The sequence below is a fragment of the Trichosurus vulpecula genome, chromosome 4 (assembly GCF_011100635.1).
Source record: "Trichosurus vulpecula isolate mTriVul1 chromosome 4, mTriVul1.pri, whole genome shotgun sequence".
NCBI classification, from domain to species: Eukaryota; Metazoa; Chordata; class Mammalia; order Diprotodontia; family Phalangeridae; genus Trichosurus; species Trichosurus vulpecula.
The window spans coordinates 374,448,726-374,475,826 of NC_050576.1; the positions used below are offsets into that span (position 1 = coordinate 374,448,726).

Sequence of the window (27,101 nt, forward strand, 5' to 3'; positions counted from 1 at the left end):
AGATCTGGCAGCTTCTACATTAAGAGATCGAAGGGCTTGGAATGCGATATTCCGGAGGTCAATGGAGCTAGGATTAAAACCAAGAATCACCTACCCAGCAAAACTGAGTATCATGCTCCAAGGCAAAATATGGATTTTCAATAAAATAGAGGACTTTCAAGCTTTCTCAGTGAAAAGACCAGAACTGAATAGAAAATTTGACTTTCAAACACAAGAATCAAGAGAAGCATGAAAAGGTAATCAAGAAACGGAAATTGCAAGGGACTTACTAAAGTTGAACTGTTTTGTTTACATTCCTACATGGAAAGATGATGTGTATGATTCATGAGACCTCAGTATTAGGGTAGTTGAAGGGAATATGCATATATATATATATGTTTATGTATATATATATATATATATATATAAGTGAATGCGTATGTATATATGTATCTATATATATGTATGCATGTGTATGTATGTATATATATGTGTGTTTATATATATATATATATGTAAAAGAGAGAGAGCAGACACAGAGTGAGTTGAAGATGAAGGGAAGATATCTAAAAAAAATAAAATGAAATTAAGGGATGAGAGAGCAACATACTGAGAGAGGGAGATAGGGAGAGATAGAATGGGGTGGATTATCTCCCATAAAGGTGGCAAGAGGAAGCAATTCTGTGGGAGGAGGGGAGAGGGCAGGTGAGGGGCGAATGAATAAACCTTGCTCTCATCAGATTTGGCCTGAGGAGGGAATACTGTACATACTCAGTTGGGTATCTTACCCCACAGGAAAGAAGAGGGAGGAAGATTAAAAAAAATAAAAGGGGGGGGGATGATGGAGGGGCGGGCAGATGGGGGTAGAGGTAATCAAAACAAACACTTTGGAAAGGGGACAGGGTCAAGGGAGAAAATTCAATAAAGCGGGATGGGTTGGGAAGGAGCAAAATGTAGTTAGCCTTTCACAACATGAGTATTGTGGAAGGGTTATACATAATGATACATGCGTGGCCTAGGTTGAAGTGCTCGACTTCTTAGGGAGGGTGGGTGGGAAGGGAAGAGGGGAGAGAATTTGGAACTCAAAGTTTTAAAAACAGATGTTCAAAAACAAAAAAAAAAGTTTTTGCATGCAACTAAAAAATAAGATACACAGGCAATGGGGCGTAGAAATTTATCTTGCCCTACAAGAAAGGAAGGGAAAAGGGGATGAGAGGGGAGGGGGGTGATAGAGGGGAGGGCTGACTGGGGAACAGGGCAACCAGAATATATGCCATCTTGGAGTGGGGGGGGGAGGGTAGAAATGGGGAGAAAATTTGTAATTCAAACTGTTGTGAAAATCAATGCTAAAAACCAAATATGTTAAATAAATAAATTTAAATATAAAAAAAGAATTTGGAAATATTGGCTGCCTCTTTTACTGGATTAGAAATAATAGTCTCCACTAAATTTCTGTTATTTTCTGTTAAAGCTATGTTTTTGGTTGTAATACATAAGGTTTTTGTTTGTTTGACTTTGTTTTTGTTGTTGTTTTTTTCTCCCAAGCAATAGGCTTTACAACTCAGGAAAAAATGTCTCTTCTATACTGGTCACTAGCTTTATTTGGATTGCTAAATTGTTTCCGAACATGATATTTATATTTAATGATTTGATCAGAGTAAATGGATGTGACAAACTGTCTTAGAAGAATGTGACAGTAAGAATCCTACAAATTCTATCATGAACACATTATGTCTGTAGTTTGAATTTTATAAGTTGTACAATATTATGAAAAGGAAGAAAAAGCTTATTTCTGTATCATAAACTCTAGCCATAACAGAAGAACTAATACTTTCTTCACATTTCTTAATGATGCAAATCCTAGATTTATTGACCAAATATTCAAGACTACGAATATTGCCACAGGCTTCTGAATGTGATTTCTCTGATACTTTCATTTGCTTAAGGCTTATGCCAAGCCTAGCATTTCTTGCTTCTTATGTTCTTAATACTACTATTTGGTGACATAATGAAAGACTATAGGGGAGCAGGCATGTTTTAAATGGACAGGAAGATGCATGAAAATAAATTAAGTCTCCTGAGTGCTACAGGAGTAGACAGGTTCCATTTATGTGACATGACTAACCATATTATGCAAGTGAAAGATACACATGTGTGAAAGAGATTTAGTAACTAATGTAAGGTCATGCTGTATAAAAATTTTTTTGACAGTTGCATGTGGCATAAAGCCACTGCATTTACTATATTTACTTAACTTTTATTTATCAACCTGTGTTATTTCTACCTCAAATTATTTATTAACTTATTATACACTTTTATAGTGCTTCTTTTCCCCACTAGAAAGAATACTACATTTAGAAAAAGAAGACCCAGGTTCAAATTCTGAGTATATGACCTAGCTGTATAACTATGACCAATTCACATTTCTACTTTGTTTTTAAATGACTTTTTTAGTTATTAAGCATTTATTTATTCTTCCTCAAACCTCTCCCTTGCCCTGCACCAGAAAAAGGAGAGAAATAAATGTTTATATGTCATATATGTATATTCATATATGTATTGTCAAGTAAAACAGATTCCTATCTTGGCCACATCTGAAATTATGTTTCTCAATCTATAGATTAGTCCATGATCTCCCTCTCTCGTGAGGTAGGCAGCATTCTTCATATTAATTTCCAGAACAATAAAATCATATTATTCTGTCATTGGATGCAGAAAAAGCTTTCAAGAAAATATATCAACCATTTCTGTTAACAACAACAAAAACACTAGAAGCATGGACCTTTCCTTAATGTGGTAAATATATGTTTGAAAGAAGAGCCAGCATGATATGAAATAAAATAGAAGTTTTTTTCACCAATTGGATTGGGGTATAAAAAGGATATCCATTGCCAGTACTTCTGGGTGACATGATTCTAGGAATTCTAGGTGTAGGAATAAGACAAGGAAAAGAAAATGAGGAAATGAACATAGCTAAAGAAGTAACAAAATAATCACTTCTTACAATGATGATGTATTTAGAAAACCCTACAGAGTCAACTAAAATTAATTGAAACATTAACTTGAGCAAAGTTGCAGGATATGTAGAAATCCACTCAAGTCTGTTTCTTCATCTGTAAAATGAAGGGGTTATGCTACATAATATCTATAATCACTTCCAACTCTAAATCCAAGATCCTACCTAAAGGCATTCATTCCTAAGGAATATAGCCTTAAAAGAAGTTCAGAACTAGAAAGTAACATAGAAACTTTTTTTACCCTCTTATACAGGAACAGAGGCCCAGAGAGTTTGAGGGACTTAGTCAAGGTAACTCAGCTACTGAAGCTGGTGGCAGAGTGGGAGGAGGCAACTTTTCCCCCACTATGTGACTTTGCTGAAGTTTCTCTAATTATAGCTGATTAAGAATTGAGCATTACATTAAAATTTAAAAAAAAAACAACTCCACACTTGAAATTGTGTAAGACATTGATGAAAAGACAAGTTTTCTTTTCTTGTCAGTTTGACTTCTCTATAACTTTAATATTTAGACGACTTCTACATATTACCTGGAATTTAAGTAAATCTCAGTTTTTTTGAGGAAAAAAAAATCCTTCCTATCTCAATAATTCCTGTTTGCTTTGGGTACTCTTTCTTTGCCGGGGGGAGAAATACCTTCTCCTCTGCACTTGTGTCTGGAAAACATGTTAACCAAATGCCTTTTTATTCCACAGCTCTGGCTCAGCTGAGTTCTTTTTCTTGGAAATGTAAACTTCTTTTTATTATTGCCTGGGAATATTGAGCCTTCCTGAAAGCTTTGGTGTACCTTTTTTGTTTAAGAACTTGGAAGGCACTTTCTGGTAAAAGATTGTCCAATTGGGTTTTGATTAATGTTGAGAATATTTTGCCTTCTAATTTTATCCCAGGTCATCACAACTCTTGGATCTGGATGAGACATCTTGATTTTCATGTTAAATGTTTCCTTTTCTTATTCACAGTTGATTATTTTCTTATCCTACTTGGTAATATCTTTTCTAAATGCCTTTAGTCTATCACATTTTGAATACAATATAATTTGAATACAGTATAATGTACAGTACAATTCCATTTAACAGTTCAATTTCATGCATCTTTATTATGTGTCCAGAGAACCATGTGAGATACTAGGGACGAGATATAAATAGCTATGATAAAAAATACAAAATAGAATATGGTGCTCGGAAAATATGTATACAACATAATATTATAGTATATATGATATATAATGATTATATAAAATTATATTATATAGTACTCTATATTGTATTATATTTTTATTGTTATGAATTATATTATTACATTGTATTATATACATTACACACAATTATACTGTTATAAATTATATATGTGCATGTGTGTATGAGATAAATTAATATTATACTATTATGTTAATAGATATTTATTAATTTATGATTCACCCTTTTCCCTCTTACTTGTCTTATAAACCCATCTCCCAAAAAGGTTAGTCAGCCTCTAAAGGGCATGGCTAAATGATGAGATTTGCTCCTAGCCTTCAAGGCACATGCCTATTAGTTGAATGATACCCTGCACAACTGGGAAACCTAATATCTGTTTAGAGTTTAGGGCAACTCAGCTCATGAAGGAAAAAACTGGCTAGAAAGGTCCAGATGGAAATGGCTTCCCCTGCCCAGTTGCCTTGAGGCCTCTGAGTTTCATGATTAATTCAAGTTCTCAGAAGGAGGACCTGAAGACTTTTAGTCCATCTCCTCATTAAATGTCTGCCATCCAGGGGATGTCAGGGGAGTTCCCTTTCAGAAGGGACTTAAGGCATTTCAGATTCTCCCTTGGTGGCTTTAGTTATTGAGAGAAACCACTGACCATCAATTTATTATTTTCCAGCTAGCCTGATTAATACTTTGATTATTAATTACCTAGAGACTTTTTCTGAGTGTTTTCATTTGTCTCATACACACACACGTATGTGGGTATATATATGTATATATATATATGTGTGTGTGTGTGTGTATTTGTATATACATACGTATATACATATATAATTTGATTCTTAAAACAAGCTTGTGAATTAAGTACTAATACTAACTCCATTTTAGAGAGAAAAAACTGAGACTGAGTGTGGTTGAGTTACTTTCTCCCACAGCTAGTAGGTTTCTGGGAGAGATCTAAACTCAAGTCTTTCTGATTCTATCTCCTCTGCCACCAGCATGCCTCTGCATATCAAGAGTTGAATGAAGCTTGGGTAGAAAAAGGTCAACTTTGGACCTGAATATCAGGGAAGTTGTCATGGAAGAAAAGGCATCTCAGGTGAATCTTAAATGATGAGTAGAATTTCAACATGTGGAAATAGGCTGGGGTGAGGTAGGTTGAGAAAAACATTCCCTGAATAAGGAAAGGCATGAGTAAAGTTTTGGATGCAAGAAAACACAGAATGATGTGAGTAATTAAAGGTATTTATGTTATGGATTATTACATGAAGGAGTAAAATGTAAAATGAGACTGGAATGGAAAGGGAGTGCCAGACTGTGGAAGGTCAGGAGTGTCAGGCTAATGAATTTAGACCTTATTTTGTAGGAAGGTGGTAGGTAGCCATGAAAGGGTCTACAGCATAGGAATGACATGATCGAATCTGAGTATAATCTGATAGATGCGAAAGGACAGGTTGCAGTAGGCAAGATGTCAAATGGGAATTCCAGCTACGAGGATATTACATTAGTGTTCATGGGAGTTAAGGAGAACCTGGCCTAGGGTTATAGCAGTGGGAAGATAAATATTTTCCCCCTTGATTTAATAATCAAATGTGCCCCCAAAGTAGAAGGAGTTGCTATGAAAGGCTGTTTCACTTTTGGTCTTAAAGCAGAGAATAGATAATTAGGGACGCTGTACAGGCGGAATTTATATAAGCATATTCCAGCACGTATTCAAGCATTTGAAGTAACATCCAAAGAACAGGTATAAGGTAGAGTCCTGTGGCATTCCAGTGGAGACCTTATTTCCAGTCGATGTTGATCCATTAGCCAATAGTTTTTGTTGTTCCCCCTTCATTCTTAAAGGTGACCAATGACACATGAGGGTGATATTTTGACTTGCATGCGAACTGGAGTTAAATGAAGCAGAGCTGTGTAAAGTCATCAACCTCACTCTCTCCTCCAGGGTCATTGAAATCTGGTGGGAAAACAAAAAATTATGATGACTGGCAATATCCCAGTGAATGACCTTGGCTTTTTTAAATTAAGGTCTTTCCCAGGCCTCAGTTTGTCTAAGACCAAGCCCATTCAATGACTAAGGGCTAGGTAAGAATTGAGACAAAGGATGGACTAACTTACCATCACAAAAATACCAACATGAGAGGGAAAGACCCTCAAAGTTTCTGTTCTGGCCAGAATGGAAAACAATGGCTATTTGTAGTTATTCTAAGACATGAAAACCTGCCATAGAGGCTTGGGCTGGGGGCTGTTATTGGCCATTCAACGGAAGCCAGAAAGACTTGGGTTGAAAGGAATAATCAAGTAGCTTCGTTTGAAACACAGTGGGCTGGTCCAGAGAATCATTGGACTCCTTTAAAACTACATTTTTAAAAGCCTGCTTTTCCAGGGCTAAATTTCCAGGTATCATAAATAAAAACTGCATAAGACAAAAAGTAAATTTTCCCAGATTTTAGAAAAAAATCTAGCCCCAGAATATCTTACAAAATATAAGCAACCAAAATTATATTTGTATGGACAGTGGAGGGAAGAACCATATTGGCAAGGGGATGAAATTGTGTGTGGCTGCAAGGGAGGCAGAACAGACACCTCTAACTTCATGTTCCCCCACCTTTCTCCAAGAGAGACTTTAATTCCTTGCATATCCTTTTGTCCAGAGCTAGTTTTGGGGGTCTGCAAATCCTCAGTTCTTCCAAGGTGGCATAGTCTGGTGTGTGAACTACCACAAGCACTCTTCCACCCTGGAACCATGACCAGGGCCCCTATCCCCCACCTATAAATTGTGAATAATAATAGTACTTACCTCCCCAGGACCTGCCAGTTGAATAATCTGTGGCTGTTGGAGTTCTGTTTGAAGACTGCCCAGGGCATGGGAACCCAGCACAACTCCAGTATCTTTATGTAAACCTTACCTCAAGTGATCTTCTGAGCTTCTCTCAAAGTTCATTCTCTTCTTGCCAGTTAAGTTGAATGCTATGTACTCCATAAAATCTTTGCCAACCTGGTAATGTAGTGATTGGATGGGATGGGGTGGGTTGGTCTCAGCAAAACTTTGGCCTGAGCTGGGCTTTGAAAGAAGGGCTTGTAATCGCCAGACGGAAGAGAAAAAAGTCTTTTATGAAAGCAGAGCTTTGCAAATGCACTGAAGTTTTTCAAAGTGAGTCTTTTCTGCTTTAGAATTCCACATTTCAAATTACTCTGATGCTTCGTCATGACATGAACATGACCCCTGCAATCTTAAAGCGAGGACAGAACAAACTCCCGCAGAAGCTGTTGAGTTGGAAAGGCTTCATGTACATGCCCACATGTCTTATATGTCTTGGCCTTGGAGAAATAGCTTGTTCAAGTCATGTCTGACTCTTTGTGGCCACATTTGGAGTTTTCATGGCAAAAATAATGGGATGGTTTATCATTTCCTTCTCCAGTTAATTTTACAGATGAGGAAACTGAGGCACACAGGATTAAATGACTTGCCCAGGGTCATCCAGCTATTAATTGTCTGGGGCCAGATTTGAACTCAGAAATATCAGGTCAAGTTAATCAACCATGTCAGTGCTTTCCAAGTGCTAAAAACAAAGCACTCTAAAATAGAAAACATGAATCATTTTTTATTTATAATGAGTGTTATTAGTAGGGCAAATAGGTGAGCCACCCTCTGATCTGCGGGATCCTAGACAACATATGCTGAGGGTAGGTGCTGGAGAGCGATGATGCAGCAAACACTGAGTGGCCCTTGGGTCTCCATAACATGGCTGGGGAGTTGCATTGTATCATCCCAAAGGGTGAAGCCTTACAATACTGAGCCAGAATACTTGTGGCCTGAGATCCCAAAGATCAAAGTGTATGTTCAGGGCTTGCTGTTTGCCTCTATTACATACTTAGGACTGTGCTGGAACCAACTTGAATCGGCTCATGAAAACCAATTGTTACATGTTTAGCATGAGTATTTACACCTTAGAAATCAGCAAGCAGTACAAATCAAAGTGTGTTTTTTATTGTCTGGACTTATGAGAGTAATGGAGGAAAAGCTAACAATGCATATTAGACTTAAAAGTGTATCATATATACAAATTTTTTTCCTGAAGAGCTGGTTATTAAACATTTATCAGCACACCTCTAGTTGTAATGTTGGCTATTCAAGGCATCCCCACAGGCCTCCCTATGCCCCTTCATAAGTCAGTGCCCACTCATACATGTAGCTATGCAAGAGTTGGGAATAACTTCAGATGTTCTTTCTATTAGCTGTAGAGCTAACTGAAGAGAAAGTGAAAGGAAAGTGAATAGAAAGAGTGACATGCCACCTCAATAGTCAGATAACAGCTGTGATTTAAAAGCTAGAATGAGTTTAATTATTATGTAGGGGAAAGAATGATGGCCTCCTATGCTCGCTATGGCCACCTAACCTGGAAGCCTGGCATAAATGGACTATTTTGTTCCTGTGAACGTGTACTTTTTGTATTACTGTCTGAAATCTCAGGTCAGAAGTAGGAATTCTGGTGCCTGAGGCAAAATGAATTGAGCATGGAGGAAGGAAGAGGGGAATGGGGTGTAGTCCAACATATCCAACTCCTGCGCAGAGTTGAAGTACACTAGAACCAGAGATAATGGTAGCTGGAGATATTGAAGAAGTAGAGGGCCAGAGTATTTAAATGAATCAGAAGTTGGTTGAGAAGAAAATTGTGAATCCCGTTATGAATTGGGGAGCATGACCCAGGCTAGGGAGAAAGGTTGGTACATCCCAGTTCCCAGGAGGCAAAACCCTGGTTGTACCATGTTAGTTTTGGCTACTCTGATCTTGGCCAATACTGAGTGGCAAGAATTCCAAGGAAAGGAATTATGTTTCCTATTTGTCCTCTACCCACTGCTTAGTGTAGAGCTGTATATGTATTAGTAACCAGTACTTACTACTTATATTTTTTGAGATCTCATCTCTTATTTCAAACAATTCACCTTCCTATCAATGAATGAAAAAAGCATTTATATATTATTTATTAAGTACCAGGCACTGCACTCAGTGCTGGGGATACACGTACAACAGTAAGACAGTCCCTTTTCTCAAGGAATTTATATTCTAATACAGGAAGACAATAAATATAGCACAATGGTGTCCAGAAAGGAGTGTTTTGGTCTGGGGGGGTCACAGAGACTGGGACACAACTGTGGTTGTGGTTTGTCCTTTGCTCTTGAAGAGGACCATGACATCAGAAAGACGATGCCATGACCTGCAAGTGAATTGGATTACAGAGAAAGAGGGCTGTGCAAAGCCACCAGCCTCACTTTCTCCTTCAGAGCCATCTGGGTCCAGTGGCCAGATACAGATTGGGACAACTAGAGATGGCCCAGGATGTAATGGGAAACCTGGGAGGGGGAGATCCTCAGGGTTGTTTCTGGCCCAAAGAGAAACAATTACTATTTACATTCACTTTGAGCCATCAGGGCCCCCCAAAATAACCATTAAGTGGTGCTTGGGAAGGAACCTATTGTTGGCCAGTCAATGAGAGCTTGAGTGAATTGGGTTTCAGGCACAGTCTTTAAGAAAGAAATCTAGTCAGTAAACCCCAAGGTATCAAGGTAGGCTTCAGCCAACAAAATTAACCTCCCTTTGGCAAGTTACCCTTACTCTCATGTAAGGGTATGATACCCCAAAGAGAAGAGAGGAGTTGCCCAACTGAAACTGGCCAGTTGGGTCCCCATTGTACAGCTCGGACTACTCACAAGATGTGGTTTGTCCTTCATTCTCTGAGAGGACCATGACATCAGGAAGAAGATGCCATGGCTTGCAAGTGAACTGGATTACAGTAAGGGAGGGCTGTACACAGTCACCAGCTTCACTTTCTCCTCCAAGGTCATCTGGGTCCAGTGGTGATATAGATTAAGGTGACTGGAGATGGCCCAGGATGCATTGCGAGACCTCGGCCTTTTTAAGCTAATAGAGAAGTCAACTGACATGTCATTTCCAGAAAAAAAAAAAACAAATAAGCAATTAAGCAAATCCAACCAACATAGTCACTAGATATAATAACATACGTATTGCTGTGCATCCATAGTTCTGCATCTCTCCAAGCAAAGAAGTGTGGTACCATCTTCTTTTCAGGACTGACTAATCATTAAAAGTTTGATTTTGACTCTGTTTTAGTGTTAATATCCTTAACACATTATAATCTTCCCATGTTTCCTTACATTCCTCAAATTCCTCCTTTCTTATAATGTAACAATATTCATTTCCATTCACATATCACAATTTGTCCAGCCATTCCCCAATTAAAGAACATTCGCTTTGTTTTCAGATTTTTGCTACCATAAAATTGCTGCTGTTAATAATTTGGTGTATATGGGATATTTGTTTTAGTCTTTGATCCCTTTGGGGGTAAAGGCCCACCATTGTCATCTCTAGGTCAAAGGAGATGGTCATTTTAGCCACCTTAATATTGAGTTTGGTCCCAGAGGCCCAATGACATCTCAGACCTATGCCAAAGTGAGTTCAAGGCAATCGCTCATTACGATAATTTATTTGAATTTCCCTAGGTACTCTAGACTAGAAAAAATGTGTTTCAGGCCAGGTCCGACACTGATGGTCCATCTAGAGCACAATGTGTTCTACTGAAAGAACGTCATAACTTCCCCAGTTTGAACTCACTTGTCCAGTCCTTGCCAAAATGGCATCTGGGAGTGAGGGAGAAGGTAGATCACCTTAGAATAATGCTTTATGGTTTTCAAAGCTCTTTCACATATGTGTTCTCAGTTGGTCCAACACAGATCAGAAGCAAAGTGGTCTGGACTTTGTTAATGTTCAAAGGATAACAAAATATGAATCAAGTGTTATATTATACAAGGATCATTGTTTTGCTGCTATATTTCTTTGTAATAATCTAGATCATGTCTGAAGTATTTGATTCAGTTGCAGTACCATCTTTTGAGAGGTCACTGACAAGCTAGAAGGAATATGATTAGAATGATAAGGAGGCTCAAAAGGACATCACGATCATTGCTTCACACAGCTAAGCAATTCTACTTATTCTATGAATCTCCTGAGGGAAGAACCAGGACTATCTGAAATGTTTCAGGTAGGCCAATTTTATATGAGGAAGAAAAAAAAACATAGTTGTCCAACAATTGAATAGGTTTTCCCGTGAGGTAGTGAGTCTTCTGCCCTTTGAGATATTTAAGAAGAGACTAGATGGTCACTGTCCATGTTGCTTTGGAGAAGATTCATGCTTTTTGTAGAGATTGAATTCTATTGCACTTAAAGTTCTTTAGAGTGCTAAGAATGTATGATTCTATGTGTCTTTCATGGTTTATTTGTTTGGTTTGTTTTTGCTTTCGATATACCCTGCCTCCACATCCCTACCCGCCCAAAAGTCAAATAATAAGTTAGCCCCTGAAATGGTAGTAGGTGGTGGCTGCTTTTAAAATCTTCTACAAATCACAGATATGTGAGTTGTCTCCAGAAAAGCAAAAGGCACCAGACTGTCTGCTAATCACAGTACATTTTAAGTTATTCATGGTATTTTGACAGAGATCCTGAGGACAAGAGATATTCTACTGAATCACAGTGTCAGCTATAATACAACTATTTTAACTTACTGGAAATGTTTCTTCTGTGAGTCACAGAAACAAAATGATCTGAGAATTTAAATGTTTTCTAACAGATAGATATTTATTTCACAGCTGTACTTTTTATGGAATACCATAGTCTGTGAAAATACTAGAGATTAAAATGACTTTGGAAAGTTTTAATCCTCAAAAGGGGCTTCCAAGAAAAATAGGACCCCTGTTTCAACACAATGATTTGTTTTCCTTCATCAAAAGTGCCCCTCCCATCATAAATCAAAATTATCAAGACACTTAACAACAAATTGCAGTCAGATTATATAGGTTTCCCATATTCTGAAAACCTGCTCACTTCATGGGCTTTTTAAAGTGGATATTAGGCTGAAAAACAATTAAAGTGGAATCTTACCCGCAAAGGGGCTAAAGCAAGTTTCCAGCTATATTCTTGAAGTGTGCATCTGCTATAGCTGCCTAAGGAAGCATAAGTGAGCCAGGAGTATACAGATAAAATTATAGTAAGTAGAAATTCTTTCATTCTACCCTGCTTTATCCCGTCGTACCCCTGGTACGACTGAAAAGTCAACTAAAGAGTGGATTCCACAGAGAGATGGGGGAGGGAAGGTTTCTGTGATTTGGCTGATCTAGGTTTTTGATTTTCATGCTCAGAGTTACTGTTCTCTGACATGCCAGTGGATGGGAAAATAGAAAATCCCAGACCACATTTTTGAAAAACAAAACAAACAAGGAAAGGAAGAATTATCATTTAAAATTGAGGAAACAAGACTGAGTTTTCTACAAGAAAAAAAAAACTTGACAATTTAAGGTCTCCCACTCATTGCCAAAATGACAGAGGGCACCTCCTAAAAACCATCAAGCTGCTGTTACCACTAATATTTTCTGATCATTGCAGGCTTTCCTGCCCCCAACCCCATCACATCTCATAGATCGTTTAACATAATCATTCACATAAGCTAGTCCAAATATTCTCTGTTCAAATATTTATGGTGCCTGTATTTGAAGAACTAGATAGTTTTCTCAAATCTGTGAACAGGACACTTTTTATGTCAAAATAAACCATCTGCTTGTACAACTGTTTCTAATTACTTCCCTGCCTAGACTGTAAACTTTAGGGTTTGGCACCAACATCCCGCCCAGAGGAGTACGGCTGCTGCCCAAATCCTTCCAGGCAGCTAATCAAAGGCACTTGCAGCACGGAGAAGAGCTTCAAGTCCGTTTTGGCCAGCTCTGGCATTTTCAAACCAAGGTGTCTGGCTGTCTATCTGTTCTTCTGTCTGTCTGTTTGCCTGCCTGGCTGCTGGAGCCTTCTCCTGTGCTATCCCTACCTTGCAGAAGGACAGACCTGCTCCTCACAATTTGGGACATCTCATCATGCATACACAGGGTCTCAGCAATTTCTTACTGCTCGCTTCATCCCTTTTCTTCACTGTATCATCAGCTGTTTCCCAAGGTTTCTCACCATCCCTGAGGTAAGTTGGGTTTGTTATCCTAAAAGAAATCTATGGCTGACAGTTGCTTGATGTGGCAGGTCCCAGTTGTATCTTATAAGTTATCCCAATTATATGAGTTCTTAAGTTGAAAGTAGGAAAAATAATTTTCAACTTATTCTCATTTCTTTCTCTAAATCCAGACTTTTATGTGTTTCATAACTCCTAGATTGCTTTTTTCTCTTTACAGATACATGTGTATAAATATAAGCTTTGCTTACATACAAGTATATCCAGGGAGAAATATGTATCTAGTAAAACCCTCATTATTACAGGACTCATTTTTAAATAGATTCAGATATATCACGTGGCAGGCTTAATAGGATAACTCTACATTCTAAAAGTCTATAATGCAATTTCCCCTAATGATAATAATATAAAGAGATTTCCACAGTGAATATACATTACATTGCAAAAGACATCCATGAAATGTATTTCAAAAATGCAAAATTCTTGTCATCTATATTAAGTACATTTATATTATTTTTGTCTTAGCTAAATTTGTTTTTTTTTTTAAATATGTATTAAGAAAGTAAGCATCAATAGCTATCAGTATCTTTGTCACTTTGGATCTATACTTACTCTGCACCACAAATAAAATTTATCTGTAATTTTTTCATTGGCTTTCAAAGAGGAATTGAAAAGCTTTCAAGGGAATAAAAAAAACAATCAAGTGTCACACACTGGATTAATTTATTCAAACTTAAACATGCGTGTATGATTCAAAGACAAAAAAAAGTTCAGGGGCAAACACATTTCTCCACTTTTCAGCTACTGTCCTGGCCTTCCTAGGCTATTCAAGGGCTGCTAGGCACATCCGGGCTACCTTAGCCCACTATGAAACCAGGCAAATCCATGAGCTGCCAGGTCACTGGGCAGACCTTCTGAGAAACCACTGCCTCCTGGGGGATAGTGGATGTGGCCCTTGGCAACCAGGCACTGCTGCTCTCCACATACTCCAAGGAAAGCGATGGGCACTCCGGGGTGGCCTGAGCCTGCACAATGTAAATTAGGGTAACAGATGTAGCAAGAAAAATAATTAGAGGCTCTTCTGACTCTATACAGGAAGATCAGACTTCCAAGTTACGTAGGTGACTTTTCAAAGATTTCCCTAAGTCTTCATTCCTGGTCATTACATTAAGTATCTGCGTCTGTGTTGAAAAGCTGAAGGTGGGGGGGGGGGGGGGTGTGGAGGCGGGAAGACACGGGGAGCCAGTGGACAGGAGGGAAAGGAAACAAAGCTGTGAATAACTAATATTCTTTGCCCTAATAGACAGGTGGCGTTTTTTGTCCATGCAGGAGCGGGCCAGGTGCTACCTGTAGGTTGTCCCGGGCGGAGGCAGAACGCAGGTGCCGAGCACCGGGACAGCCACCGGGAAGTCAGCTGTGCAATGGCCGAGGCCGCTGTGACTGCGGGGTGTGCATCTGTCACGTGACGGAGCCCGGCATGTACATGGGGCCTCTCTGCGAGTGCCATGAGTGGGTGTGTGAGACCTACGACGGGGAGACCTGTGCAGGTAAGGGACTGGAACGGGACAAGGGCAAAGAGAGGTGTCAAGATGCGTAGAGTGCTCCTTTCCTTCTCAATATGTGTGCTCGGAGTATCAGATGCCTCTGGGAACATGCTTGACTCTTCTGATACCTTTGACCAGGCTTGATGAGTAATTGGTTTCTGGCAAGTCTGTCTTGGTGGCCTAGGTGGGTCTGTGCGAAGGACTTACCCATTTAATAGGCAGGAAACAGAGTTTTCCATTTACCGATAAAGATATTATTTTAACTAGTCCCTTTGGGAATGTTTATTCTAATGCCTTCCCTCCACTTTGGACTCGAACTTTGATAGACAAGCTTTGCATCACTGGAAATCCACCCACTACACCAACCTATCAGGCTCAATTGTTTCTCTTTAAGGTCCTCATTTTGGACAAAATTCATAACCCTATTGACGAATCTTTGATTTAATGAGGTTTTTTATTATCCTGAATAAGAATTCTAGTTCATGAAATACAGGCCATAGCATCAGAACCTCAGCTCAGGTAGGGTAATGGAAACTTTGTCCAAAGGATCCAAAAGTTAGGAGGTAGAAACTAGTGTAATCAGACTTGTTCAACAACTCTTCTTCACTTTGTAATCTTAAAGTTTTACCTATGCCATGGAAAGATTAACTTACTTGTACAGCCACTATGTGTCAAGGGTAGGACTTAAATGGAAGTTTTCCTGACGTAGAGATCAATTATCTATACACTAGACCAGACTGCGACTCCTAGCCTCTACTTACCAAGATTAGTTAAAATAAGAAAAAGAAGAAATAAGAAAAAATCCAGATACTTCCTCACAGCAGGTGAAGTCTTCTCCACTCATGGTCAACCCAGCCCCACTCTCCATCTTCCCTTGAGGGGTCCTCTTCAGCAATTACCTTATTGGATGACATGTCTTCCCTCTTCTTCTCCTCCTCACAGAATAGTCTTCTTGGTGTGCAACCTCCAATGGGACCTTCCTTGCCCCTCATGTCTGAAGTCTCTCTCAGAGTTTTCCTCTCCCTGACTGAATTTGTTTCTAAGACCTAATCTGAAAGCACCTTCCTTTTTGCTTACCACAGGGAAAGATTTGAGGCACCTACTCCAGAAGTCAGAACCGCTTATTTTTGTTCTGCCTAGGATTATATTTTACCTAAAAAATTAGTGACAATTTAATTCCATTTTCTTTTGATTTCTAGTTTTCCTATGTCTTTAATTTCTGGGTTCCCTACTCATCCTTAAGCATTTAGGATCATAGGTCTGTAATTGGAGAGGACATTAGTCCAAGCCCCCCGTAAGACAGACAAGGAAGCTAGGAATATTGGATACTGAGTGATTTGTTTAAGGTTATACACACAGTTACATAGAAATAGGATTTTATTTGGGGGCTGACCAGCAGTGGAAAAAGTAGCAATGCAAATGAGTGAGAGGACCACGGGGGCTGTGGCACAGTCTGTGCAGGGCCATGCTTCCAATCTTTAAAATATTATAAACTACAGTAGTTGGCAGTGCTGGGTTTTGAACTCAGATCTTATAACTCAAAGATCAGTACTCATTTCACTCCACCACATTACATCCCTGATTTGTAATGCAGGTTTCAATTCATATAAATATAAACAGGAAGATAAGCAGTTGCTATAAGAACAAGATTGTTATTTTGCCCTTTGAACTACTTCTGTTTGAATCTTTTGAATTGTGGTCAGTGTTTTATAGACAGCTAAGGAATAGGGTGTGAGAACAAATTCATCTTACACACTTTATTTTTTTCTTTAAAGAGAAGGTTGAGGGCTGAAAGGGAAAGGGGTCAGAACAATCCTTCTTTCTAAGGGACTGCCTCTAACCCCTTTCCTAGTTTTTCATAAACGTGTCATTTTTCGAGGCCAAGAGCCTCAATTAGGTCATTGTGAATGTTACAGGAATTCCGTTAGTAAAAGGCTAACACAAATGCATTCCAACAGCGGGTTTGGCAAGTGTGGTAGGAAAAAAAGAGCAACTTATTTTAGCAACAATGTAGCTAAGATTATGAAGTCCAATACTAACACAAGAATATCAAGAACAGTTTATAACAAAAAATGCTTGTGGTTGGCATCAAGGGCCTCCTGGTATTCTCAGAGAAGGGACTTTTAATATGCAAGCTACTCAGCAGTGGAAAAAGTAATCATGTAAATAATTGGGAAGAGTACAGGTGCTCCTGGGTAGCCTGTTTCCTCTATGCAGAACCTGGGCTCAATCCTTTAAAATATGATGTGCCACGGTTTGTTATTTTAACTTTCTAAGTCTCAGAAAGCAGAATATTGAGGGTAGCCATTTGGAAAGGAAACTATATATCTCCTATTTCATTCCAAATCCAACTGCTATGTGGCTTTTATTGCCTGTGGCATTTCCTCCTCTAATATCATGAGTTCTTAACACTCTTTTTTAGATTTGGTTTTGTTTTGTTGGGAAAGTGAGAATTGAATCTGAGACGTCCTCAGCTGAGCAGCCCAATTATTAAAAGTTATCAGGTAAAAATCTTCATTGTTGAAGAATCTGAGCTGGCTTCATTGTCTAAGTTGGGAAAGCTAAGGCTACAGCTCTGAATTATTGGGTTGCGTGTTTTTTTTTTTTTGTAAGTAAAGTGGACATTTCTTTTCCCTCACTAATAAGAATTTGTGTCTCTATTGCCTACTAAAAACTTAGAGATAAGAATGGCAGTCCAGTTGTTGGAACCCTAGTTTGGGATGAGGTAACTCCAGAGTCCCAGTCTGTAAGAGGATTTCTAGAACAAGCACCCTAAAAATTTAGCCCAGTTAAAGTTTCGTCCAGTCCACTCAAGTGTCTGCTTAGCCTTTGAAACTAGTGAAACAAAGACAACTTTTACCCCACCATGGGATTTTTTTAATTTTAATTTTTATTCATTTTAAACTTAAATACAAAATGAGGGAAAAAAATTTCACACGAACACCAGAACATAAAGAGAGGACTCAATATAAAATTCCATTTCAGACTGTTTACTTTTCTTTTCGAAAAACTATGTAATAAATACTACACTGTTTTCAAAGCTGCCCAGGTTTTTTGTGCTTTCTTCAAAGTTTTCTTCTATGCAGCACATTTTTTTCTCCCTCTCTTTCCTAGACAAGGCTACAATTAAACACAAATATATGTATATACATATATAACCAGATAATACATATATACGTATACGTAAAATATATTGATGTGATTATGACTTCTTTTTCTTGATGTAGATAGTATCTTACTTCATAAGTCCAAATCTTTCCATGTTTTTCTGAACTCGACCAGCTCATCATTTCTTATAGCACAGTGGTATTCCATCTCAATGATATATCACAGCTTGTTTAGGCATTTCCAAATTGAAGGGCATCTATCATTTTAACCAATCTTATAGGTGTAAGATGATATCTCAAAGTTGCAGTAATTTGCATTTCTCTCATCAATAATGATTTAGAGCATTTTTAATATAGCTATGTATAGTTTTGATTTCTTCATTGACACTGCCTGTTCATTTCTTTTGACAATTTATCAATTGGGGAATGACTCATATTCTTATAAATTTGACAAAGTTCTTTATATTTTTGAGAAATGAGACCTTTATCTAAGAGAACTATCTACCCCAATTTCCTGCTTTCCTTCTAATTCTGACTACGTTGGTTTTATTTGTAGAAGAAGTTTTTAATTTAATATAATCAAAATTGTCCATTTTTATACCTCACAATGATCTCTATCTCTTCTTTATTCATGAATTGTTCTCCTATGCATGAGTTTGATAAATAATATGTTCTATGTTATAATTTTCTTATGATATCTCCCTTTATATCTAGGTCATGTATCCATTTTCACCTGATCTTGGTAGATGGTTTAAGATAGTTCTACCAAACTGCTTTCCAGCTTTCTCAACAATTTTTTACCAATAATGAATTCTTATCCCCAAAACTAAAATCTTTACATCTATCAGACACAAAGTTACAACTGTGTATCGTATGTCTACTCTGTTCCACTGACTTACCTTCCTATGTCTTAGCCAGTACCAGATAATCTTGATATTTACTGCTGTGTAATATAGTTTGGCATCTGATACTGCTGAACTGCTTTCCATTACATTTTTTTCCTCATTAGTTTCTTTGAAATTCTTGACCTTTTGTTTTTTCCAAAAAACGGTTATTTTTTTCTAACCCAATAAAACACTTTTTAGTAATTTAATTGGGATGGTATTGAATAGATAAATTAGGTAAGATTGTCACTTTATTATATCGGCTTTGCCTACCAATGAATAATTAATATTTCTCCAATTATTTAAATCTGATTTTATTTTATCAAGGAGTATTTTATAATTATGTTTATGTAGTTCTGAGGTCTATTTCGGCAGGCATACTCTCAAGTATTTTATATTGTCAACAATTATTTTAAGTGGGGTATCTCTTGCTATCTCTTCTTGAAGGGTTTTGTCAGTGATACATAAAAATGCTGATCATTTATATGGGTTTTTTATATCTTACTACTTTGATAAGATTATTAATTGTGTCAAATAATTTTAGTTGAAGCTTTATGATTTTCTAGATGTATCATCATATCATCTTCAAAAAGAGATAGCTTATTACCTTATTTCCCATTCTGATGCCTTCATTTCTTTTCTTTCTCTTATTGTTATTGTTAGCATTTCTAAAATAATATTGAATAATATTGGTGACACATAGTGTAGTTTCCCTGTTTGTCTCTTTTAATTAAATCTGTTTTAGCTTTAACTTTTTCTGAGATCATTATTGCAACCCTTGCTTTTTTACATCAGCTGAAGCAGAATAAATTCTACTCTGGGCCTTTTTAAAAAATGTGTGTGTATCTCTCATTTTTAAATTTTTTTGTATAAAATGTACTGTTAGATTCTGATCTTTAATCCATTCTGCTATCTATTTCTGTTTTATGGATGAACTCATTCCATTCACATTCAAAATTATAATTACTAGTTGTGTATTTTCCTCCATCCTATTTTTCCTCACTAGCCCTGTTTACCCTATCCTTCCTTACATGTCTCATTTACTTTTAACCACTATCTTGCCCTCCTCATTCTACCTACCCCTCTTAGAGTCCTGCCTTATCCTCTCCCTGAGCTTCATACTTCTTAACTTCCACAACCTTCTACAAGTCCCTCTCTTATCCCTATCCCCTTGCCCTCTGATTTCTTTATCAATCTAGAAGACTTTTATACCCTTTAGAGGTATATATATGTATAATTCCCTCTTTAACCCATATCCAATGAAAGTAAGATTCTAGCACTACCAGCTCTCCATCCCCATTTGCTTCTTCTATATCAGTTCTTCCATTCACTCCTCATTTGTATGAGATAATTGCTTTTTTTAAACTTTCCCCACCAAGTTTTATTATTATTTTTTAATCAACCCATCTTTCTCAGCTTAGTTCAAGCCTTTCTTTCAAACTACCCAAATGATGGTAGTCTTAAGATAACTAATAATATTTTCATGTATAAGAAATAACCAGTTTGAACTTACTGAGCCTCTTATAATTGGTCTTTCATGTTTACCTTATGTTTCTCCTGGATCTTGTATGTTGAATTTTCCATTGAGTTCTGGTCTTTTTGTCACAAATACCTAAACGTCTTCCCATTCATTCAATGTCCTTTTTTTCATTTAGGATTATACTTAATTTTTCTGGGTAAGTTTTTTTTTAATCACAACTCCAGCTCTTTTGTCCTTCAAAATATCAATGTTTCAAGACATAAAGTCTTTTAACGTAGAAACGGCCATGTCTTGTGTAATCCTGATTGTCACTCCACAGTATTTAAATTGTTTTTTGCTTGTTGCTTGTAACATGTTCTCCTTAATCTTGAAGCTTTGAAACTTGACTATGATTTCCCTGTAAGTCTTTGTCGTTGGATCTCATTCAGGTGCTGATGGGTGGATTTTTTTATTTCTATTTTGTATTTCTTGTTCTAAAAACTTTTGGGCATTTTTCCTTAATAATTTCATATAATATTGTATCAAGCCATCTTGGGGAGGGAGAGGGGAGGGAGGGGAGAAAATCTGGATCTCAAAATTATGTAGAACCGTGTGTTGTAAACTAAAAATAAAAAAAAAATTAATAAAAATAAATAAATAAAAAAATAATATTGTATCAAGACTCTTTTTTATTGTAACTTTCAGGCAGTCCAGTAATTCTTATATTGTCTCTTGTTGGTCTGTTCTCCAGATTAGTTTTTTTTTTTATCTAATAAGGTATTTTACATTCTCTTCTTTTTAATTCTTTTGATTTTGTTTTGTTATTTCTTGGTATTTTACATCATCATCATCTTCCCCTTGCCCAATTCTAGTTTTGTGGAGTTATTTTCTTCCGTAATTTTTTGGATCTCTTCTTCTAATTGATTGGCTTTCTTCTCATAATTTTCTTGGATTGCTCTTGTTTTTTCATATTTTTTTCCTCAATCTCTCTTATTTGACTTTTGAAGTCCTTTTAAAGTTCTTCCAATAACTCTTCTTGGGCTTGTGACCATTTGACATTTCTCTTTGAGTTAGAAGTGGCTTTTTTTTTTAAACTTACTATCTTCCTCTGAACGTAAATATAGATCTTCTCTATTGCCATAGTAGCTGTCTATGGTCAGGTTCTTTCTCCTTTGCTTATTTATTATTGTTTTGTTTTGTTTTATTCTGAGCAGCTTATTATTGTATTTGGCCCTAGAACTATGGTACGGGGAATGGTGCTCCCTGGCCTTAGGTCCTTCTTACTTTTATTTTCTGAGCTCTGGCGGGGGGGGGGGGGGGGGGGGGGAACCTTGGGCACTCCTTTTCATCCCCAACCTATAGCTAGTTTCCCCAGTCACGCTGTCCCATAATTGCTTTTGCTCCCTGTGATCTCTTCCATGACTGAAAGTTTCAACTCTCCCCTCTGCCCTGGAACCAAAATCAGGGAGTGGCTCTCCTGCAGGTGCCCACAGCCAGCAGGGTCACCACAACTCTGCTGCTTCATTCACTGAAGGTGTACTTGGTCCAGCCACAGCCTGAAGATTGTGTCTAGTTAGCACATTTGGTCCTGGAGTCCCATGATTGTGAAGAGTCCTTCAAACTTTCCTTGCCAGTTGTCTGACCCCTACAGTGTCTGTGAGGTGAAAGTTCCTGAGGTCTGACCCAGCTGTCCCCAGGACTTGTGGTTTGTTGTTTCAGCACAGTCTGCTGAGAGGTGTTTGCTCTTCACTCAGGTAGAACCTCTGCCCCTGGAAGTAGAGTCTGTCCTGAGTTCCTCTCAAGTTGTCTTAAGAGAATAATTCCTTTAACCTGACTTTCATTCATTTCTACCACTGTATGTTCAATTTGAGGTCATGTTCTGTCTTTTTAGTGGGAAAAATTTGGGGAGCCTGGAATTTTCTGACCTACTTTGCCATCTTCCCAGAATCCTCTCTTTAAATTGGTAATTCTTATGATAATGTCCCCTAAAAGCCATATGATGTTGTGACAATGAAACATGAAAGTTATATCAAGTCTGACTTACTGTTTTAGGGGCATGTCTTGCAATGAAAGTATTTCATTATCTTTCTTGAAGTTTATTCCTCTGATTGCTTTGAGACCATGAAAGGCCACAATCAAATGAATATTTTGGTTTTGTAGCTGAAGATAGATATTATATGCATCATGACATTTTGAATCTGTAGCCACAGGTTTCTCATTCTGGAGAGTGTCAGGTATAGACCAAAAGCAGCTTTCTAAACAAGAGCTAATCACTTTCTTCAATTTCCAATTTGTTTATGACTTAGGAATCTCCCACAGAATTATGTGGTTTGAGGTAGTACTCAATGATCCATCTCTTTGAATTTTATTATTTGGTTATCAAAATACATTTTTCTGTGCGGGGATGTGTTGGTAAATGTTTAAGAACCAGCCCTCCAGAGGGGGAAAAATTGTGCCTATGGCATACTTTTTAGCATCGTTTTCATGACTAATATTCTCTTCACTTTTATGTCTCATCAGTGGGAAAAAAAGCCTTGATTTGTAGCTTTTGTAGGTCTCCAAGTTGTCAATGCACACCCTGAAAATTTAAGAATCAGACTTATGAGGATCTGGCCCCAGTATACTCCTGGCACCTTACTTTTAAGCTCCATAAACATCCTAATCATAGTTTTGGGGAGACCCAAGGTTCCCAAAGGTGAAGTCAGAAGATCACAATCTCTGGCTGCATCTACCCATCTGGAATAGACTGGGCCTGCTGTCAGAGCCACCAGTCTAGTTCAGGCTTTGATCACTCCGAAGCAGAAGTATTGTAACAACCTGTTACAATTGTTTCCTTGCTTCTAGTTTCTTCCCTTTCCAATCCACCCTCCATATAGTTGCCAAATTAATATTAACCATTCTGACCATGTCTCTTACCTGGTCAAGAAGCTCTTTCACTCTTGCCTCTATGTTGGGTCATTAAAGCCTTCTCAAAATCCAGCCTATTTTTCCAGACTTATTATACATTCCTCTCTTATACCCAGGGAAGAAGCAAAGAGCTCTGTGATCCAAACTGGACATCTTGTTTCTCACTTATGACATGCGATCTCTGGCCTTGGCACAAGTTATCTCCCATGCCTAGAATGAGCTTTCTTTTCAAATCTATGTCTTAGAATCCTTCTCCTTCAAAATTTAGCTTAAGTTATACATCTTATCTTATGCCTTCCTCATCCTGCATCCCACACTTCTGCCCCACTCCAACCTGAAATTATATTGCCTCTACTTTGTGTTTATTATTAGTCTCTTATATGGACAAATAATTGCTTTCTCTTAACAGAAGTTATTTGAGGAGAGGGGCTATTTTATTTTTGTCCTTGTAACCCCAGTTCTAAGAATATTTTCATGTACAAAGTATCTCACACTTAGTAGGCTCTTAATAAATGCTTGTTGTTCCAAAGAAAAAATAAAAGAAGTAAGAAATAACAGATGGAGAGCCTGAGTGCTGCACTGTTACCCAAGGGATTATGTGCTACTTTTAAGGCAGGCTAAGATTGTATTAGGTTTTTATTTTATTTTTTTTGCTTGCTATATTCCACTTTTGGACTTGAAATCTGCTAAATCCCTCCAGATCTTTTGTAGATAAAGTGCTTTTTAGTAGCACTGACTCTTCCATCTTGTAGCTGTGAAGTTATTTTTTTAAACCCATGTGCCAGTATTTCCTCTGTCTCTCTGTATCTTCTCTTCTCTTCTCTTCTCTTCTCTTCTCTTCTCTTCTCTTCTCTTCTCTGTCTCTCTCTCTCTCTCTCCCCCTCCCCCCCATCTCTCTCCATCTATCTACCCATTTATTTATCTATCTATATAGGTGGGGGTGGGGAGAAGGTTAGTGTGTTATGGTGATTATATCAACTTTGGAGCATTCAGTGGATAAACTCTCTACCCATCTATTTGGGCTTAGAAACTTATGGTATTAGGGAGTTGCCTGGGGCACTGAGAGGTTACATATTTTACCTGTGATTGCACAGTGTTACGTCCCAGAGAAAGAACTTGGTCTGAGCTCTTCTCATGGCAAAGTTAGCCTTCTAACCACTATGCCACTCTTCACCTTTTACAACTCTCTCTGTTAAGCTTTTTACTTAATAGGGTGCTTATTCATTTAAAATCTTCTTTCTTTTTTTTAAATTGTGAATTTACAATCAAGTTCTTCAATTTGGAGGTGGGTTGACATAATGAATAGGGCCTTGGATTTGGAGTCATTAAGATATAAATCCAAATGCTGCCTTAGATATTTACTGGTTTTGTGATCCTGAACACGTCATTTGACCTCTCTTGCCATCACTTTCCTCATCTGTAAAATGGGGAAAATAATGGCGACTATCTCACATATCTTATATGTACTTATGTATATTTTAATGTCCCCCCTTAGAATGCAAGCTCCTTGAGGGCAGGGACTAATTACTTTTTCTTGGTATATCCAGCTTTTAGGACAATGTTTTACTGTGGTGAGCATTTAATGAATGCTTATCGGCTGATCAATTAATCTTTCTTCATTGATTCAGAAGGCTATTCAGAATGTTTCTGTGTGTCAAGATAATTATGAATTCAAATTATCATTGTTCTGAATGCCAAAAAAGGGAGAGAAAAGGAAGCAAAAAAGAAAGAGAGGAAAATTGATTATTTGCTGTTATTTAAAATGTGACCAAAAGGACTTTGACTCTACTATTTCTTGTAATTTCACTTTCCTAGGATTTTCTCTCAACTCCTTTTGGGGAGCCATTCTCAGTAAACTTTTCTTCTTTTATTTTTCTCTTTTTTACATAGAGCCATGCCATGCCTAATTTTTTATTCCACTTAGTATTCGTTTTGCAGTTAATCATCTTTCATAGTATTCTCGTCACTAATTCCCTTACTCATTACATTTCTTCGGTGCCCCATCTCTCTGCTCCATGGAGGGATTTGCCTTACTCCAGTTCACACTTAAAGGTCAAAAGTTCCTTCTACCCAGGGAAGAAGCAAAGAGCTAGAAATTCTCTTCTCCCCAGGTAACTGTTTTATCATGCCTACAGCTCTGCTGCACTGCCCTGGGGGCATAGGCAACTTGCCCGTTGCAGAAATATCCTGGCATGAGTCCAGTTCATTTCAAAGCTTAGAAGCACTAGTAGGGCATATTTCTATCATTACATTATTTTGCCTAAATATTACAAATGGTATATTTTGAGCTGTTATCTCTCAACATTAAAGGAGATGGGTAAAGTTTCCCAGGAAATAGAATAGGGCATATAAAAACAAATTTATTTTTATATTATATTTAGGTTTTAAAGGCATACGTAGGTTTTTTTCCGTGGACTCTTCTGGTCTTCAAGGTATGTAAAAGCCTAGAACCAATACCTTATGGACTCAGGTGCTCTATAAGAGCTGCTCAGTTTTCTAGGCTTTCAAGATTTACTGAAAATAAAAGTAATAAAAATCCATGCTCTAAGGAGGGAGATGAGAGAAAAAGAGAATCTAGAAAAGGTCCTTTAGTCATTATTATTCTGAAATAAGTAGGAAGAGTTTTTTCTAAGTCATATGATCATAGGGGCATAGGACCAGAAGGGGACCTTAAGGATGCTCTAATCTCCCAAAAGCTACAGAACAAAAAAACTGAAATGAGATGTCTAAGGTCACACAGATAATGTGTTACAGAGCCAGTATTTGAACCTATATCTTTCAAATCCATCTACTTGATGAACTATGCTTTTATAAAATCACATTGTCATAGCTGCAATTGACATGGTGTCTAGCCTCAGCTCTGTTAAATAGAAGGTTAATGGTCAGCATAGTAGGGTGAGTATGGGAGGCCAACTGCAGCAAAAACATTTTAACATCACCTACCATCCAAGGTTGTTGTGAGTATAAAAGTGCTATATAATAATAATAGCAAATATTTATATAGCACTTTTATACTCACAACAATCTTGGATGTTATTCTCCCCATTTTACAGCTGAGGAAATTGAATCATACAGAGGTTAAATTACTTATCCAGTATCACATGGCTTATAAATATGTGATGCCAGATTTGAATTCGGGCCTCCCAAGTCCAGTGTTCTGTCCACTGTGCCACTTAGCTGTAAAACAAGAAACCAGTCTAGCAAACTCAAGTTTGTACAAGAACACAGTTTCGCAAGTGTGCGCGCGTGCGTGTGTGTGTTCATCGAAAACAAGGACTGTTTATTTTTTTTGTAACCCCAGCACCATGCCTGGCACATAGTCTATGTTTAATAAATGCTTTTTGATTGGTTGGTTATGTATATTTATCCCAATAAGGAAGTGCCAGGAGAATAATAGAGCTGTCCATAGCTGAAGTTTCTACAGAAGATCAAGGTGATTGGGGTTAGCCCCAAATGTTGGCTTAGGGAACTCCATTAGTACATTAACTGGGCTAGGCTTGTCAGTTTGGGAAATATACCTTTGCCTTTGTATGCAGAATTGACTGCTTTGCCGTTTGTTTCTGTAGCAAGTGAAAGATGAAATGACCGAGGGAACAAAGGTTCGAGTTTCCAAGCATATTGATTTATTAAGCAATACATGCCAATTGCCTAACGAATTGGGAGCAGTGACCTTCCTCAGCTTTGTCACTGGATCCCAAATACAGAGGGAGACAAATTTTTGTATGTTAAAAACAATTAGTCAAATGAGGCTAATTAATTAAAAGAAAACAACCAGGATGCAAAATTAGGTAATCTGATTTCTAATTGGATGAAGGATTAGGGGTTTTCCAAGCTGGGAGAGAGAGAGTGAACGGGTACAGTTTCTTGAAATCAGAAAGAGAGGTTCCCACTCCCCCCACATGTCTGTATTTAATCAAAGGAACATGGAAACAATAATTGATTGATCTGTATGGGGCCAGTTTTCAGATAAGACATGGGTTGCTTGAGATATACAACTG

At 37.7% G+C, this 27,101-nt stretch overlaps 1 protein-coding gene across 1 annotated transcript in view; it reads left to right on the top strand.

The window, feature by feature from the left end:
* Positions 1 to 12,945: 12,945 nt before the first annotated feature.
* ITGBL1 (integrin subunit beta like 1) overlaps positions 12,946 to 27,101 on the top strand; it is a 211,113-nt gene continuing 196,957 nt past the window's right edge. The window contains exons 1-2 of the mRNA XM_036755785.1: positions 12,946 to 13,214; positions 14,532 to 14,749. Of these exons, the coding sequence (XP_036611680.1) occupies positions 13,117 to 13,214; positions 14,532 to 14,749 (316 nt within the window). The 5' untranslated portion in view covers positions 12,946 to 13,116. The remainder of the gene's footprint in view (positions 13,215 to 14,531; positions 14,750 to 27,101) is intronic.